The 13,865-nt window shown below is 43.9% G+C and overlaps 1 protein-coding gene across 3 annotated transcripts in view; it reads right to left on the reverse strand.

Moving 5' to 3' along the window:
• The window catches only part of ARHGAP29 (Rho GTPase activating protein 29), a 149,973-nt gene that overhangs the window by 4,419 nt on the left and 131,689 nt on the right, over positions 1 to 13,865 (reverse strand). For 2 of the 3 annotated variants that reach the window (XM_069737672.1, XM_069737674.1), the window contains 11 exons: positions 9,114 to 9,304; positions 8,789 to 8,955; positions 8,576 to 8,701; positions 8,397 to 8,495; positions 7,245 to 7,426; positions 6,836 to 7,024; positions 5,458 to 5,595; positions 4,681 to 4,910; positions 4,170 to 4,443; positions 3,974 to 4,085; positions 1,459 to 1,545 (listed from right to left, as the gene is read on the reverse strand). In XM_069737672.1, coding sequence (XP_069593773.1) covers positions 1,459 to 1,545; positions 3,974 to 4,085; positions 4,170 to 4,443; positions 4,681 to 4,910; positions 5,458 to 5,595; positions 6,836 to 7,024; positions 7,245 to 7,426; positions 8,397 to 8,495; positions 8,576 to 8,701; positions 8,789 to 8,955; positions 9,114 to 9,304 — 1,795 coding nt within the window. The remainder of the gene's footprint in view (positions 1 to 1,458; positions 1,546 to 3,973; positions 4,086 to 4,169; positions 4,444 to 4,680; positions 4,911 to 5,457; positions 5,596 to 6,835; positions 7,025 to 7,244; positions 7,427 to 8,396; positions 8,496 to 8,575; positions 8,702 to 8,788; positions 8,956 to 9,113; positions 9,305 to 13,865) is intronic. The other variant, XM_069737673.1, reaches the window with a different exon arrangement.

Raw genomic sequence — 13,865 nt, forward strand, 5'->3', positions numbered from 1 at the left:
AGAGCCCTAAAGTGGGGACTTGCCGAATAGTCAAGCCGGTAACCGAGTATTATTACAGGGCAGGTCGCTGGCACAACGCAGTAAAGCAGCAGCGCCCAATCAAGTTATTGGGTGACCATGTGCTTCATCATTTCCGCACCAAGGCTTTGAGAACATTGTTCCCTTTTCAAACTCTCTGCTTGGGGAATGAGACGTACATTACTGTTTGTACTCAACATCCTTCCCCTTAGAGTACTAGCCAACGATCCAGAGTTTCCGCGGGTTTGACGCTGCGTACTTATGCAGCGCCCAACCTGCAGCGGCCAGATGTTACAGGATAATGGATGCGATTTCTAGAAACATCATGTCAACTATACGTCCACAGATGCTTGCGGCTCGCCCACAGAGACTGACATGCGGTGCGTCTCACAGCAAAGGAGAGGCGAAATTTAACATAAAAAAAAAAGATTAATTCCTGTCTGCAGCCCATATCACACAAAGTATCCAGCTCAACACGAGAAATTAAATTTGGTGAACGGCCTCAACTTATTTTTTCCCCCAAAGTCCAAGGTACAAGTAAAGATAATAAACTTTGTAATCTATATTAGAGAATTAAAGAAAAATGCCTCTTTCCCATATCAGTCACTTCTCCTCCCCAGCACAAATCCTGCGCACAAATTGTACAGTGTAGAAATCAAATTAGACTTGCTGCCTATAGAAGTCTATGGAGAGATGTAAGAGGGCAGGACCAGAGAGCAAGAAAGAAACTGCTGGAGCTCCCAATGCAGAAGGACTAAAGTGTTAAAAATACAAGATGTCAGTCATATAAAGTCCAGACAGGTACCTTATCAAAATTGGGGGGGGAGGGAGGATGAAAAGCCTTAAATCTACCACAAGATTTTTGTTATTCCACCTGAAAGCAGCATAATGTCGGTGCAGAGACCCCAGTTCCAGCGATGTGTCACTTACTGGGCTGCTTAGTAAGTTTTCATAAAAATCACAGTTTTATCTGCTGCACATCTAGCAGATTGCCGAATGCAGAGCGGTGTATAATCCTCCCCACTACTGATTGGCAGCTTTTTGTGTGCACACTGCATAGACAGAAAGCTGCCAAGCAGTGATGGGTCGGGGTTACACAGAGCTCATGAATATGGAGTTCTACCAGGCAGCAGGTTTACTAGTCCTCCAGTGATAATCCCCTGATAAAACAGTGATTTTATCAAAACTACAGTAAGCAGCCCAGTAAATGATACATGGCTGAAATCAGTGTCTCTGCCCCTACACTGCTGCTCACAGATTAGGTAGCAAAAGACAGATTCCCTTTAAATACATTGTGTACAGATCTAATGATGTGACAATGCCACGCATGGAGGCTTCTAATGAAAGCTCAGGGCAGATTTTAGATTTAGCCCAAACACAGACGGACGTGGGTGTAAATTACTACCATAGCTGTTCCATTACCTGAGGCTCGACACTCACCTTGTTCATCTGACCCATGCAAAGCAAAGACGGGACTGACGGCCTCGGAGGAATCTCTCCTCTCTTCAGATTCACTAAGATTATTTTCTGTTAAATTCAAATGTCAAATTGAGAACAAATGGATGGAACGGATCACTGAACAAAATCTCATTATAAAACAATATGTATATCGCACAGGAGCCAACACTGGTACAGAGTACACAGGAATTACCAGAGGGCAAGAAACCCAGCACTACAGATATATTAACATACTGACCTCTACGGAACAGTCAGAAAAGCATTATACTAAAGGCTACAACTGGAAAAAAATGTTAAAATACCACAAAGCCCTTAAATGTGTGGAACTTCTAACTGTGCATACAGTACCCCGAAAGATTAACTATGGGGTTGTCTCAAAATAAGGCTTTAGGAGTGCACTGCTCCCCTGCCTCCTGCTTGCTAAGGGGCAGTCTGCTCCCAAAGATGTACAGCTCAGTCCAGCAACATGGCTTATCTGCTGACCCGAACTGTATGCTTTCCAATGCTGCAAAAAGACCGCTTTGCAGCAAAGGAGGAGAAAAGGGAGTCCAACCAGCTTCAGAGTGGCGCTTACAAACTCTACAGCAAAGAGCTTGTAAGCGCTGCACTTCTTACCTAGGTGACTGGCCACTCCTGCAGTCCATCAATGGTAAGCTAGCAGCTAGTATTCAGTAAACACAAGTATACAATGAAAAATCCCTCTGTGTTCTCAAGAACAGAGCATTTTTAATGAAAAGTAAATTGTAAAGTTGATTTTTCCAAGCACTTCACAAATGTTGTAGAGTTCAAGATGTTGATACAACCCCATTATTTTAACAATTTATACTATCAAGCAATAACATCATAAAACATATAAAATAAGGTTTCTTTTTTTTTTTCAGTTCTTCCTCTTACAACTGGGTGAGTTGTTAAACATGTCGATGTTGTTCAATATTTTTATAAATCGTCTAGATAAGGGAGCTGAAGGTAAACTGATCAAATTTGCAGACATTGCAAAGCCAGGAGGGATAGTTAACACTAGAAAAGACAGAGGAAGGATTCACAAGGATCTAGATAAGCTTGAATAAAGGCCCCGTCACACTAAGCGACGCTGCAGCGATACCAACAACGATCCGGATCGCTGCAGCGTCGCTGTTTGGTCGCTGGAGAGCTGTCACACAGACCGCTCTCCAGCGACCAACTATGCCGGTAACCAGGGTAAACATCGGGTTACTAAGCGCAGGGCCGCACTTAGTAACCCGATGTTTACCTTGGTTACCAGCGAAGACATCGCTGAATCGGCGTCACACACGCCGATTCAGCGATGTCTGCGGGAGATCCAGCGACGAAATAAAGTGCTGGACTTTCTGCAGCGACCAACGACATCGCAGCAGGATTCTGATCGCTGCTGTGTGTCAAAACTGAACGATATCGCTAGCCAGGACGCTGCAACGTCACGGATCCCTAGCGATATCGTTCAGTGTGACGGTACCTTAATGGGCAGTGACTAATAGAATGGTATTTAACAGGGAGAAATGCAAAATTCTACATCTGGGCAAGAAAAATTACATCTACAGAATGGGAAAAATAGAACCAAGCAACAGAACGTGTCAAAAAGACTTGGGTATACTAATAGATCACAGACTGCACGAGTCCACAGTGTGATACAGGAGCAAAAAAAAGGCAAACAGATCTATGATATATTAAGAGAAACAAAGTCTAGATCACATGAAGTAATTATACTCCTCTAATTCTCCTTGGTCAGGCCTCATCTGGAATACTGAGTCCAGTTCTGGTCACATTTAAAAAAAAGACGAACAAACTGGGTCAAGTTAACAAAAAAACTACCAGGATGGTGAGCGGACTGCAAAGTAGGTCCTATGAGGAACATTAAAGGATCTCAGAATGTTTAGCTTGCAAAAAAGAAGGATAAGAGAAGAAATAATAGCGCTCTACAAATATCTGAAGGGATGTCACAGTGTAGAGGGTTCATTCTTATTCTCATAGAATGTTAGAGATGGAACGGAGCTCCAGGGTCATCATGTCCAACCCCATGCTCAATGAAGGATTCTCATTTGCACATGGAAACACAAGAAGAAATGGAATGAAACTGAAAAGGAGAAAATACAAATTTGATATTAGAAAAAAACTTTTTGACAGTGAGGGTGATCAATGAGTGGCACAGGTTGCCACAAGAGGCGGTGAGTTCTCCTTCAATGGAAGTCTTCAATCAGAAGACATCTGTCTGAGATGGTTTATTAAGTCCTGCATTGGGCAGGGGGGTTGGACACTATGATCCCAGAGGTCCCTTCCAGCACGAACATTCTATGAGTCATTGCCAATTATGATTTTTTATGACATCAATAAATTTTTCAGAAATGTTCATATTTCCATGTGAGCTTTATAGTTGGGAAAAAAAGTGAAAAATGTTTTTTTTTTCTAATTGCTCTAATAACATAAAAGCTGCTCTGTGATGAGCCGCTATGGGCCTCAGATACAGTTTTGGAGCTTTGCTTACCATTCTCCTCGACAATATCCATACTGTGACTTCGGACTTCCCTCTCCTCCACGCCCGTAAATTCCAATGCCGCTTCATCAAGAGAGCTGGCACGTTTTGACAGAATAATACTCTATGAAGCCAAAAAAATAAAAATTGCGTAAGAACAATCTCGTTCTGCGGGTTGTAGAAATGAGAACAACGGTGTGACTCTCACCTCATTCCCCACTGGCAGTGACTGGGACTTTCGGATGTGCTGTGGTTCCCTATCCTCCGCCTTATCCACGGGGTTAATCATCTGACGGGACACATCGAATATCTTATCGTAGTGCGATATCAGGAGCTCCACTATACGGGCTTGATACGGATAATCCACCAGAGAGGAAAGCGAGATGGTGGCGTCGGTTTGACGTGGTCTAAGCAGGGTGGGGCCGAATATTATTCCTAGATTGCTAGCAGTCATTTTATTTTCTTCCACTTCTTCTGTGACCCTGCATTTAATTAATGGAAGCACATTTGTAATTAAAAAGGAGTGGGAAGAATACATCATGTAAGACAACAAGATGACAGTGAGAGTCCGGTACTGTGCACTGATCAATAGCACAGGTGCGGGATACCGACATGATGTCATCGGACCCCGCTCTGCGCCGGGCCAGATTACCCTATTCAGACATTATGGCGGATCCACATCTATTAACCACTGATGTAACGTTCTGTTCTATAGTTACCTATGAAGATGTCCTACTAAGAACTGTAAGGTGTTGTAGTGTTCCAGTGGCAACTGTTTCAGCAAATCTCGGATCTTAATGACGACTCTGTTCACCTCCACTCCGGATGGTTGCCTCTTTAGCGGAGGGCTGCTAGCTTTCGAGTCAACTTCATCGGTGGCACGTTGACTCTCTTTGGCCAATCCAATCAACTCATTGTAAAGACGAAACAAAATCAAAGGCTCTGGCAGCTGGAGAATAACAGAATGAACGGAATTCGCTATGCGATAATATAGAAGAAGTGACCAAATATTGTAATGAAAAGGCTCCTATCATATGGTATTAAAGGGTCAGATGACAAATGTTAATTACAAGAGTTGAGCAAAAAGATTTACAGTACACAGTGGCAACCGGGCCGGAGCCCTGCGAACCTCGTCCTACATGTAGTATCCCCAGCACACCTTCTTATTAGTAGGCTTGGTGCCATGGGTTTGTGGTGCCGCCATGATGATGTCGCACCTTCCTACTAATAAGAGAAACTGGAGATGCCAACAGGTAGGAGATTTGCAGGACATCCGTGGAATCTCTTCTGACTAGTAGGATGGTGCAACATCATTGTTGTGACGTGATAAACATATGACGTCGGTCCTATTAATCAGACGGGACACCGGGCATGCCGGCAGGTTGGACAATGTGTGAAGGTCTCTGGGTCCCCGGCCATGGACAACAGACGTGCTTGCTGGACTAGTGTCCCTCAAATCTTTTTTGCTCAATTCTAGCCAATCCCAAATCACATACCTGTCGGAGATAGAGCTTGAGGACATTGCTGATGTCATGCGCGTACAGATCTGACAATTCCACCAAGTCTTTTCCATTTTCAAATGCCTGGCACAGTTTCTCAACTCTGGACTTTGCTCCATTCACTCGATAGATTCCCTGAAAGTCAGAATATTATACCCCATTTAGCAAACTGGATGACACAATTGGCCAAAAAACAACAGAAAGTGAACACCAATATCATCTTCCCAGTACTTTTTGTATACATTTTAGTGTTAAGAATTTACAAAAATTGTTGACAAATGTCTCCTAAGTATAAAGCATCCAAATTGCAACCCAAGAGCGACCCTTAAAAAGTAGATGTCCTTATACCACTGACCAATCCCTGGATGCCACCACCAGGCACCTGTAGACCCATTCCATCTTACCACTGGTACATGTCCACATGGTTTTTTTTTTTACTTTTTCCATTGTGCCATCACCTGGATTATCACTATGGATAAGTCATAAATGTATCATCAGACTGTACATACAATTATTGCCAGCATACGGTGTGGTACACATTTCTTGTGTGTATGGGGCCTATGGCAACATTCAATGTCTACACATGAAGCTTTTTCTAAGTCAATGCTGAGCGTGTCCACCTAATGGGATGGAACCAGTAAAATCTTATAAATCAATATTGGCACCACCAGAGGCGCTGAATTATTAGGGCTCTCTGGTGACCTTTTACCTCTGCAGCTGGATTTGTACAAATGTAAGCACCCACCTGACATCTAAAGAACAAAAGACAGCGACTGGAGAAGAGAACATGCTTTAAAGGGGTTGTACCAAGTATATACACCTAACAGTAGAATAAGAAATAGCTCATTGAACACTGGGGGGCCGACAGCTTGGGCGCCCACCATTCCCGATAATGGAGCTCTGCAGGATGGAGTGGAGGTCAAGCAAGAACAACTCCACTCCACTCACTCTCTATGGGACTGGCAGGCAAGCAATGCTCACCTGTCTCCAGCAATCCCGTACAGAGAATGGAGCAGAGGGGATTCATGTTTGACCTCCTCTCCATTCTACAGACCCCCAGAGACCTATAAATTATACCCCATCCGATGAATAAGGGATAACATATATACTTGACGGCTTCCCCATGTCAGCAACGTATGACTAAATCACCATCTTTTAAAAAAAAAAAATAAAAAGTCATTTTGCAGCATTCACCAGAGGATATTGAGCAATTATGCAAACTAAAGATGGCCGTGTGTGTAACCTTCATGATATACAAGGTCGGTCCACGCACGGGCAAATAACCAGCTGACATGTTTTACCATGCAACCAAAAACTGGCACTTACCCAAAAGGTCAATCGTGAACGTCCAATGTGGGCGCATTTTAACCCTTACCTTTATGGTCAGTGCTCTGCTCTCGATTTCGGAGGTACACTTCTTGATAATGAAAGGAATGCCGTCAGGAGCGTTCTTAGCGGCCTGAGTAAATTCTACTCCAAAGAGATGAAGTCTTCCATGAAGCTTTTTGTGTCCGCACTGAATGGCTAATGTTTCCAGGCACTTCTTATGGCAAGCAAGAGAACACTGGAATAAAGGAACGCTTCATATGGACTGTTGTCCCTTTATGCACAGGCTGATAATAACGATTGTGTAATCATTGACTTAAAGCTAGGGTGGAAATAAGTCCTGGGTGGGACGGGAAATGCAGTAAAGCCATACAAAGCATGCACAAGAGAAGCAACGTCCCATAGCTTGGTCATTTTGTTTTTCTAGTGCCAAAACCTGAATTACTAGCCCGGCTTACCTCCTCACACTCGGCCCCATGAAACACCACCAGGCTGTCACACTCTCGGCACTTGGAGGGGGCTCGTAGCTTCCGCAGCTTGTGTGTCTGGGCCGCTTTGGACATGATGGTATTGCGGAAGGGTCCGGGGGAATTGGCAATCTCAGAGACAAGGTCATTCAAGCCTAGAAGGGAAAACGAGACTATAATAAATAGAAGGGGCGGAATTAGTTTTCTTCTTTCTTTTTTTCATAAAGTCTTATAAAAAGTTAGTAAAGACGTGTCATTGATTGAGAAGTATACAGAACCGCCTTTTGGGTCAAGAATACATTTTATAATCACTTAAGGGGATTTTCTTACAAAAGACATTTAACGTCCCCATCAACGGGATAAGGAATAGATGTTTAATCGATGGGACCCCCGCCGATCTATAGAAAGAGCCCACTGTGATTTCTAGGTGAATGGAGCAGAATGGTTGCACATGTGCGCTGCTGCACTACGGGGCAGACAGAGAAAGCCAAGTGCTGTGCTCCGCCATCTCCAGCTGTCCTACGGACAATATATGGAGTACAGGGGGCATTTATGGCCAAGTCGCTCCATTTAATTGCAAACACAGCTAGGAATAGGAGGGACTTAGGAACCAGAGATTAGTGGGGGGTTCCTGTGAATTTGTGTGAAAAACCCTGTAAGGGGTTTTGTACGCTTTCAGAAAAGTTTTTTCTATAAACTTTATTATGAGTAAAAAAAACAACAAGCAAACAACCAGTGCTGTACTCGTTCTCCCCAGTCTCCGCCGCTGCTCCCAGTCTCCGCTATTGCCTGCAGTGTTGACTTCACAACGAAAGCGCTGCTGCCAATCGGTGAGCTCAGTGACTAAGTGGCTCATGTCCTTTACATCTGAGCTTAGTGATTGGCTGCAGTGCTGACCATGTGACATCAGCGCTGCAGACAATCAGTGGCGGAAATGCCAAATAGACCCAAGGAGGGCGAGTAAGGCTAGTATGTATGGTTTGTATTACTAACTGAGCTTATAGAAAACTTTTCTGAAAAGAGACAATCCTTTTAAAACTAGCCAAGCACATTTGCTTATTTCTAACTGCAATACATCTAGAATAAAGATGGTCGGCTCCTCGCACGATCATAATCATTACTACCAACCGCAGGTATAGTTACCATTATCTGACGGAGAGGGCGGCTCTCGCTCATCCAGATCGTCCGCTGATGACATGGTTCCAGTGGATGGAGTTCTAGGAAGGCGTCTTTTAAAGTCTCCTGAAATACAAGGACACCTTAGTCTCAGGATCCCCTTTATACAGGCAGGTGGTTCAGAAGCTACTAATTCAGAACTGTACCTGGACTGGCTGATGGAGAGTCCATGGAACGGGACTCGCTGCTGCCCCCTGCGCTCTCAGAGTCGCTGCACATGCCTCCGCTCTGGTTGCCTGTAGACCACGACCTGAATGGTGGACCTCTGATCGCTGTAAGATTATTAACCCAGCAGAACAGTCAGACTCCGAAAATCACGGAAGGAGCAAGATGATGCATCGAGGCCTTAGACGTCCTACCCTGAATATCCGTACTGCTACTCGATCTCTTCTGCCCAATTTTCTGAGATCGGTTATAGAGAGGACTGCCAACATCTTCAGGAGACTGGACCGGATATTCGGCAGAACCTTGGGATAGGTTTCCATGTGATGCCCGGGTACTGTTCTCTTCTCCCTTCGACATTAGCCTGAAAAATAATAAAAAAAAAATATATAACATTTTCCCAAAAATATGAACATCTAGCCCAACAAACAACGTGCTGTTCTCAGCAACTATCATCTCCTGGAGGAAATAACAGGCGCCAGTGCACACAGTAGTGCACCCTGTATTAGACCATGGACTCACCGCCCAATCGGTGCATGCGAGGCCTCACAAGACCCAACTTCGATGCCACAGTCGTCTTTGGGCAGGTTCTTCACAAACTCTGAGTACTGCTGGCCTGGCTCGTAACGCTTGCCGCTCTCACACAGGGTCTGGCAGTTGACGGGCAGCGACACCACCTGGGCATGCTGCATCTGGAATAAGTTCACTGTTGCCTGTACACAAAAATGATCGGATATATAAGAAACGTCGTAAAGCGCCCTAATCCATGAAAAGCTAGAAAGTACATTTCTCCCAACTTATCCACAACATTGCATCGCTCACACCATCAATGGCATGTGTCGCTTTCCTTACCAAAAGGATAAATGATCAACAAAAGGGGTATAAGGTTACTTTATGGCTCTTAAGTAATAAAATCAAACAGGATAAATAAAATCCAGATCGAAACAAGAAACTTTGTTGCATCTCTTATCAGAGAAATCTGCTTCTTTCTTCTCCTAAGTTGATCTTTTACTCTGACTTCATGGAAAGATTCAGTATTCAGTGAAAAGAGATTTTCCCTTTACAGGGATAGGAGATGACAGTTGGTGCATATAAGATTCTATGAAGAGGGAGGAGCTAGAGGCGGGCACATACATTCCGCTAAAAGTTCTCCTCAACTTTTTTTTAACCATAGATTCAAAAATTGTAACTGCCATTTTAAGAGAACTTGCAGCCGGATGTCTGCTTTTGCCTCTAGCTCCTCCCCCGTCCCTCCCAAAAATGTTATGAGCACCAACTGTGATCTATTATATCAGCAATGGGAAAAATCGATCTTCCCGGAATACGGATTTTACCCATGAACTGAGAATGAATCATCAGTCCAGGAGGAGAAAGAAGCAGAATTCTCTAATAACATATATTGCAAAGCTGCTTATTTTCATGTGTACTAAAAGATAAGATGACACTTAACTTTATAATATAATGCTTTAATGCAATAGTCCAAAGCCTTCCACCACTCTTCATATGTCCCCCACACTGATCATTCAGAACCTTGACTTAAAATACTGTATAATCTTAGATTCCAGAGCCGCCTTGTCCTCTGCACAGAGGGGGGCGGCATTATTTAGACACAACCTGTCGTTTGCCCTGAAGTACTAAAACTTTGAAGCAGTTCCATTTTAAGGAAAAGGCACTGAAGGATTAAAAGATAGTCAACCCCGGTAATAAAAGACTCATTCAGCGAAATAATTAACTTATTACAAGAGAGAACACTGGTTCAACAGTCACAGCTCGGGCGCACACAGGCCAGATTTGTTGTACAAGGCCCTTCACTATGGCGGGAGAGCCGAGGACAATGTCCTAAGATACCAGAAGTGAGGGGGCTTTATACCGCTGGACAGCTTTCAAGAGGAAAAGCTACTTTTTATTCCAAGTTGAGATGACGGGGAATCATGTTTACACCAAGAAGACGTTTTCATCTTCCCACCGAAAGAGATGAAATGGGCAAGATCAGAACGATAGTCCATCTTCAAAAAGGAACCGAATGGCGTTTACTACAAGACCGGGCTCATCTTGGGATTATATAGGGGAATGAGAAGGTTCTGGCAAAAATCATTTTCTGATACATGCACCAAGGAGAAGCTTACCGCACGCGCACCGTTTCGCCCCTTCCCTGATGAAAGGTCTGTCGACACTACAAAGCCGCACCAGTGCATTGGAACGCTAGACGCAACGAGAAGTCACTACGCACCGGCTCTCAAAACATGGTTCTCAGAGTCCGTGTCTGTTTCATACGTATGTTTGGCCATAATTAACAGTGGTCACTATACATTACATATTATGCCACCACCATAATCAGGTGCCCCACACTGTCCAAAACGTTTTAACCCCGTAATGTAAAAATAAACCCAAAACACTATGCTAGAATTGGATATTTTTTGTTTTTTCACCCTATACTACATGGTAAAATGAATGGTGTCATTCCAAATTACAACTTTTACCTAAAAAAAAATAAATAAATAAAAAAGCCCTAAGTTGAAAAAAAAACAATTGCAAAAGGGGAGGAAACAATCAAAACACAAAATGAAAAATTAAGAAGTTAAGACAATTCAATAAAAAAAACAAAACAAAAAAAACAGGTGGGCACAGAGCGCATATTTTTTTCCGAAAGTTGACAGCAGATACTTTTCTAATCATACAAGGTTTTTTTTTTTCATTTACAGCCGCTGTCCGCTGGAATCTCCGCTGACTTGTAAACATGCATTTCAAGACAAAAGAATCCAAGATTCCCCCGGGTTCACAACTGCTTATACTTGGAATTGATGGAATGATTGCGGTACATGCATATTTGTGTAAAGCTGGTTTCCCACAAGTATAATATCATCGTGGCTCCATGCAGAAGCCTTATAATTACTGTCAGACGGGACTTGATTCCTTCCGGTGAGATCATGAAGACAAGTCCTAACTGTTCTTTGGCAACAACTCACTAGACCTCACAGCTAGGAAACCGGTGCCATCGCGGGCTCGAAACACGGCTCCTGCACGGATCTGTAACGGGTATATGAAAGCGACCTCACAGAACTGGAGACGTCTCCCTTATATAACTAGGGCATGGCCAGCAGACAGATGGGACATTCTGCAGAGCTGCGAAGATAATCCAAAGTATTCAATAGACCACGTAGACGTTGACGATTACATTGGAGGACTCAACGCTTCCCTATGGTAATCTAGGATCAATAGTTCTTTGACACTGGCAGATTTCAGGCCATAACGAGTGCTGATCGGTGATGTAACAAGTCTATATTGCTTGTGTAGAGGCCCCACTACCAACCCGACGGTGACGAAAGATCATGAATACGAGAGTTCAGTCTTCATGCCGTTTGCATACTGTCAGCAGCACATCCGCTATGGACATGGTAAGGTGCTGCTGACAACCGTAATTATTGTAGGCCACATAAAGGATGCAATCAACTCATCGGTACCATGTCTACCTGGGTTACTCATTGGCTCCTTGCAAAACCTCCCTTACCTGATTATCTGACCATGTAAAGTGGACTTAAAGGGACTGTACTACTTTGACAACTTCTTAAATCAGTAAAGAACAACACATACTCCCTTCCTGCACCGGTGTCGTTCCAGGATGTTGGCGCCAGACTCCCCAGGACTCGTGTGGGCATAATGGGCTGCAGTTCTCACGTCTCCTCTGGGCACCTGAGCTTCATCCAAGGAGTCAATCAGCGGACTGAATGTTTAGACCAGTGGATTGCCAATTGGTCTTAGGAGGGATACATTAGCTCTTCTGGGGCGGACCCATCATGTATTGCAATAGTACATACAACTTTTTCCTATCTCGATTGAACTTGAAGAACTTTTGTCTTTTTTAAAATCTTTTTTTCAACCTTATTAACTATGTAATGGGCAGCAGATTTCATATCTCGTCTGGGTGTCCGTGTTTTATCTGAGGAAAGTATGGGCAAAGCAGCTTATTAGTGGCTGTACAGACACCCCATGGCGAAGCTTGATGTGAAACGTGTGTCGGGTGCGTTTTGTTTAAGTGTTACGGTATGTGCACATCTTGTGGATTTGCCTGCGGATTTGCAGCAGTTTTCCATGCGTTGTACAGTACCATGTAAACCTATGGAAAACAAAATCCACGGTGCACATGCTGTGGAAAATTCCAAGCGGAAAAGCTGAGGTTTATTTTCCGCAGCATGTAAATTCTTTGTGCGGATTCTGCAGCATTTTACACCTACTCCTCAATAGGAATCTGCAGTTGTAAAACCGGAGGTGAAATCGGAACGAAATATGCTGGAAATCCGCAGGTAAAACGCAGTGCTTTTTACCTGCAGATTTTTCAAAAACTGAGTGGAAAAATCCGCAACGTGAGCACATAGCCTTAAAGTGTACTCCATGCCACTGTGCATTACAGCCATTATGGGTACTTTCATGCGATATCACTCCCTGCTTACCTGCATGTTTCATAAAGGACCTTACCTTACACAGAACTTGCTAGTTTGGCTTATACCTTTTCAGTATCTGTGATTGCACACAATATACCCTATATTGATTTGTATTACTCATACAAGGAAGTATTTTAGTATTTATTCTATTTTTAGGTTTTAAATTGTGTTATCCAGTAAAGAATATATTTTTATTGATTTTGAGCCTTGCACATAGGTAATATTGAATCTATCGGTGCACTTTGGCCCCTTATATACACACACCGTAGCTCCTTAGCAGATTTCCCATCTCCTCTGGGTGTCCATGTTTTTCCCAAGGAAAGTATGGACAAAAAATAACTATGAGTGGTCGCTCATAGGCTGCAGTGCTCCTGTAGCACAACCACATGACATGAGTCCTGGTGAACCCTGTGGCATAACCGCATGACACAAATCCTGGGGAACCCTATGGCATAACCACATGACACGAGTCCTGGGGAACCCTGTGGCATAACCACATTACACGAGTCTTGGTGGACCCTGTGGCACAACCACATGACAAGTCCTGGGGAACCCTGTGGCACAACCACATGACACGAGTCCTGGTGAACCCTGTGGCATAACCACATGACACGAGTCCTGGTGAACCCTGTGGCATAACCACATGACACGAGTCCTGGGGAACCCTGTGGCATAACCACATGACAAGTCCTGGGGAACCCTGTGGCACAACCACATGACACGAGTCCTGGTGAATCCTGTGGCACAACCACATGACAAGTCCTGGGGAACCCTGTGGCATAACCACATGACACGAGTCCTGGTGAACCCTGTGGCATAACCACATGACACAAGT

Source organism: Ranitomeya imitator, chromosome 8, assembly GCF_032444005.1.
Source record: "Ranitomeya imitator isolate aRanImi1 chromosome 8, aRanImi1.pri, whole genome shotgun sequence".
Taxonomy (NCBI): Eukaryota; Metazoa; Chordata; class Amphibia; order Anura; family Dendrobatidae; genus Ranitomeya; species Ranitomeya imitator.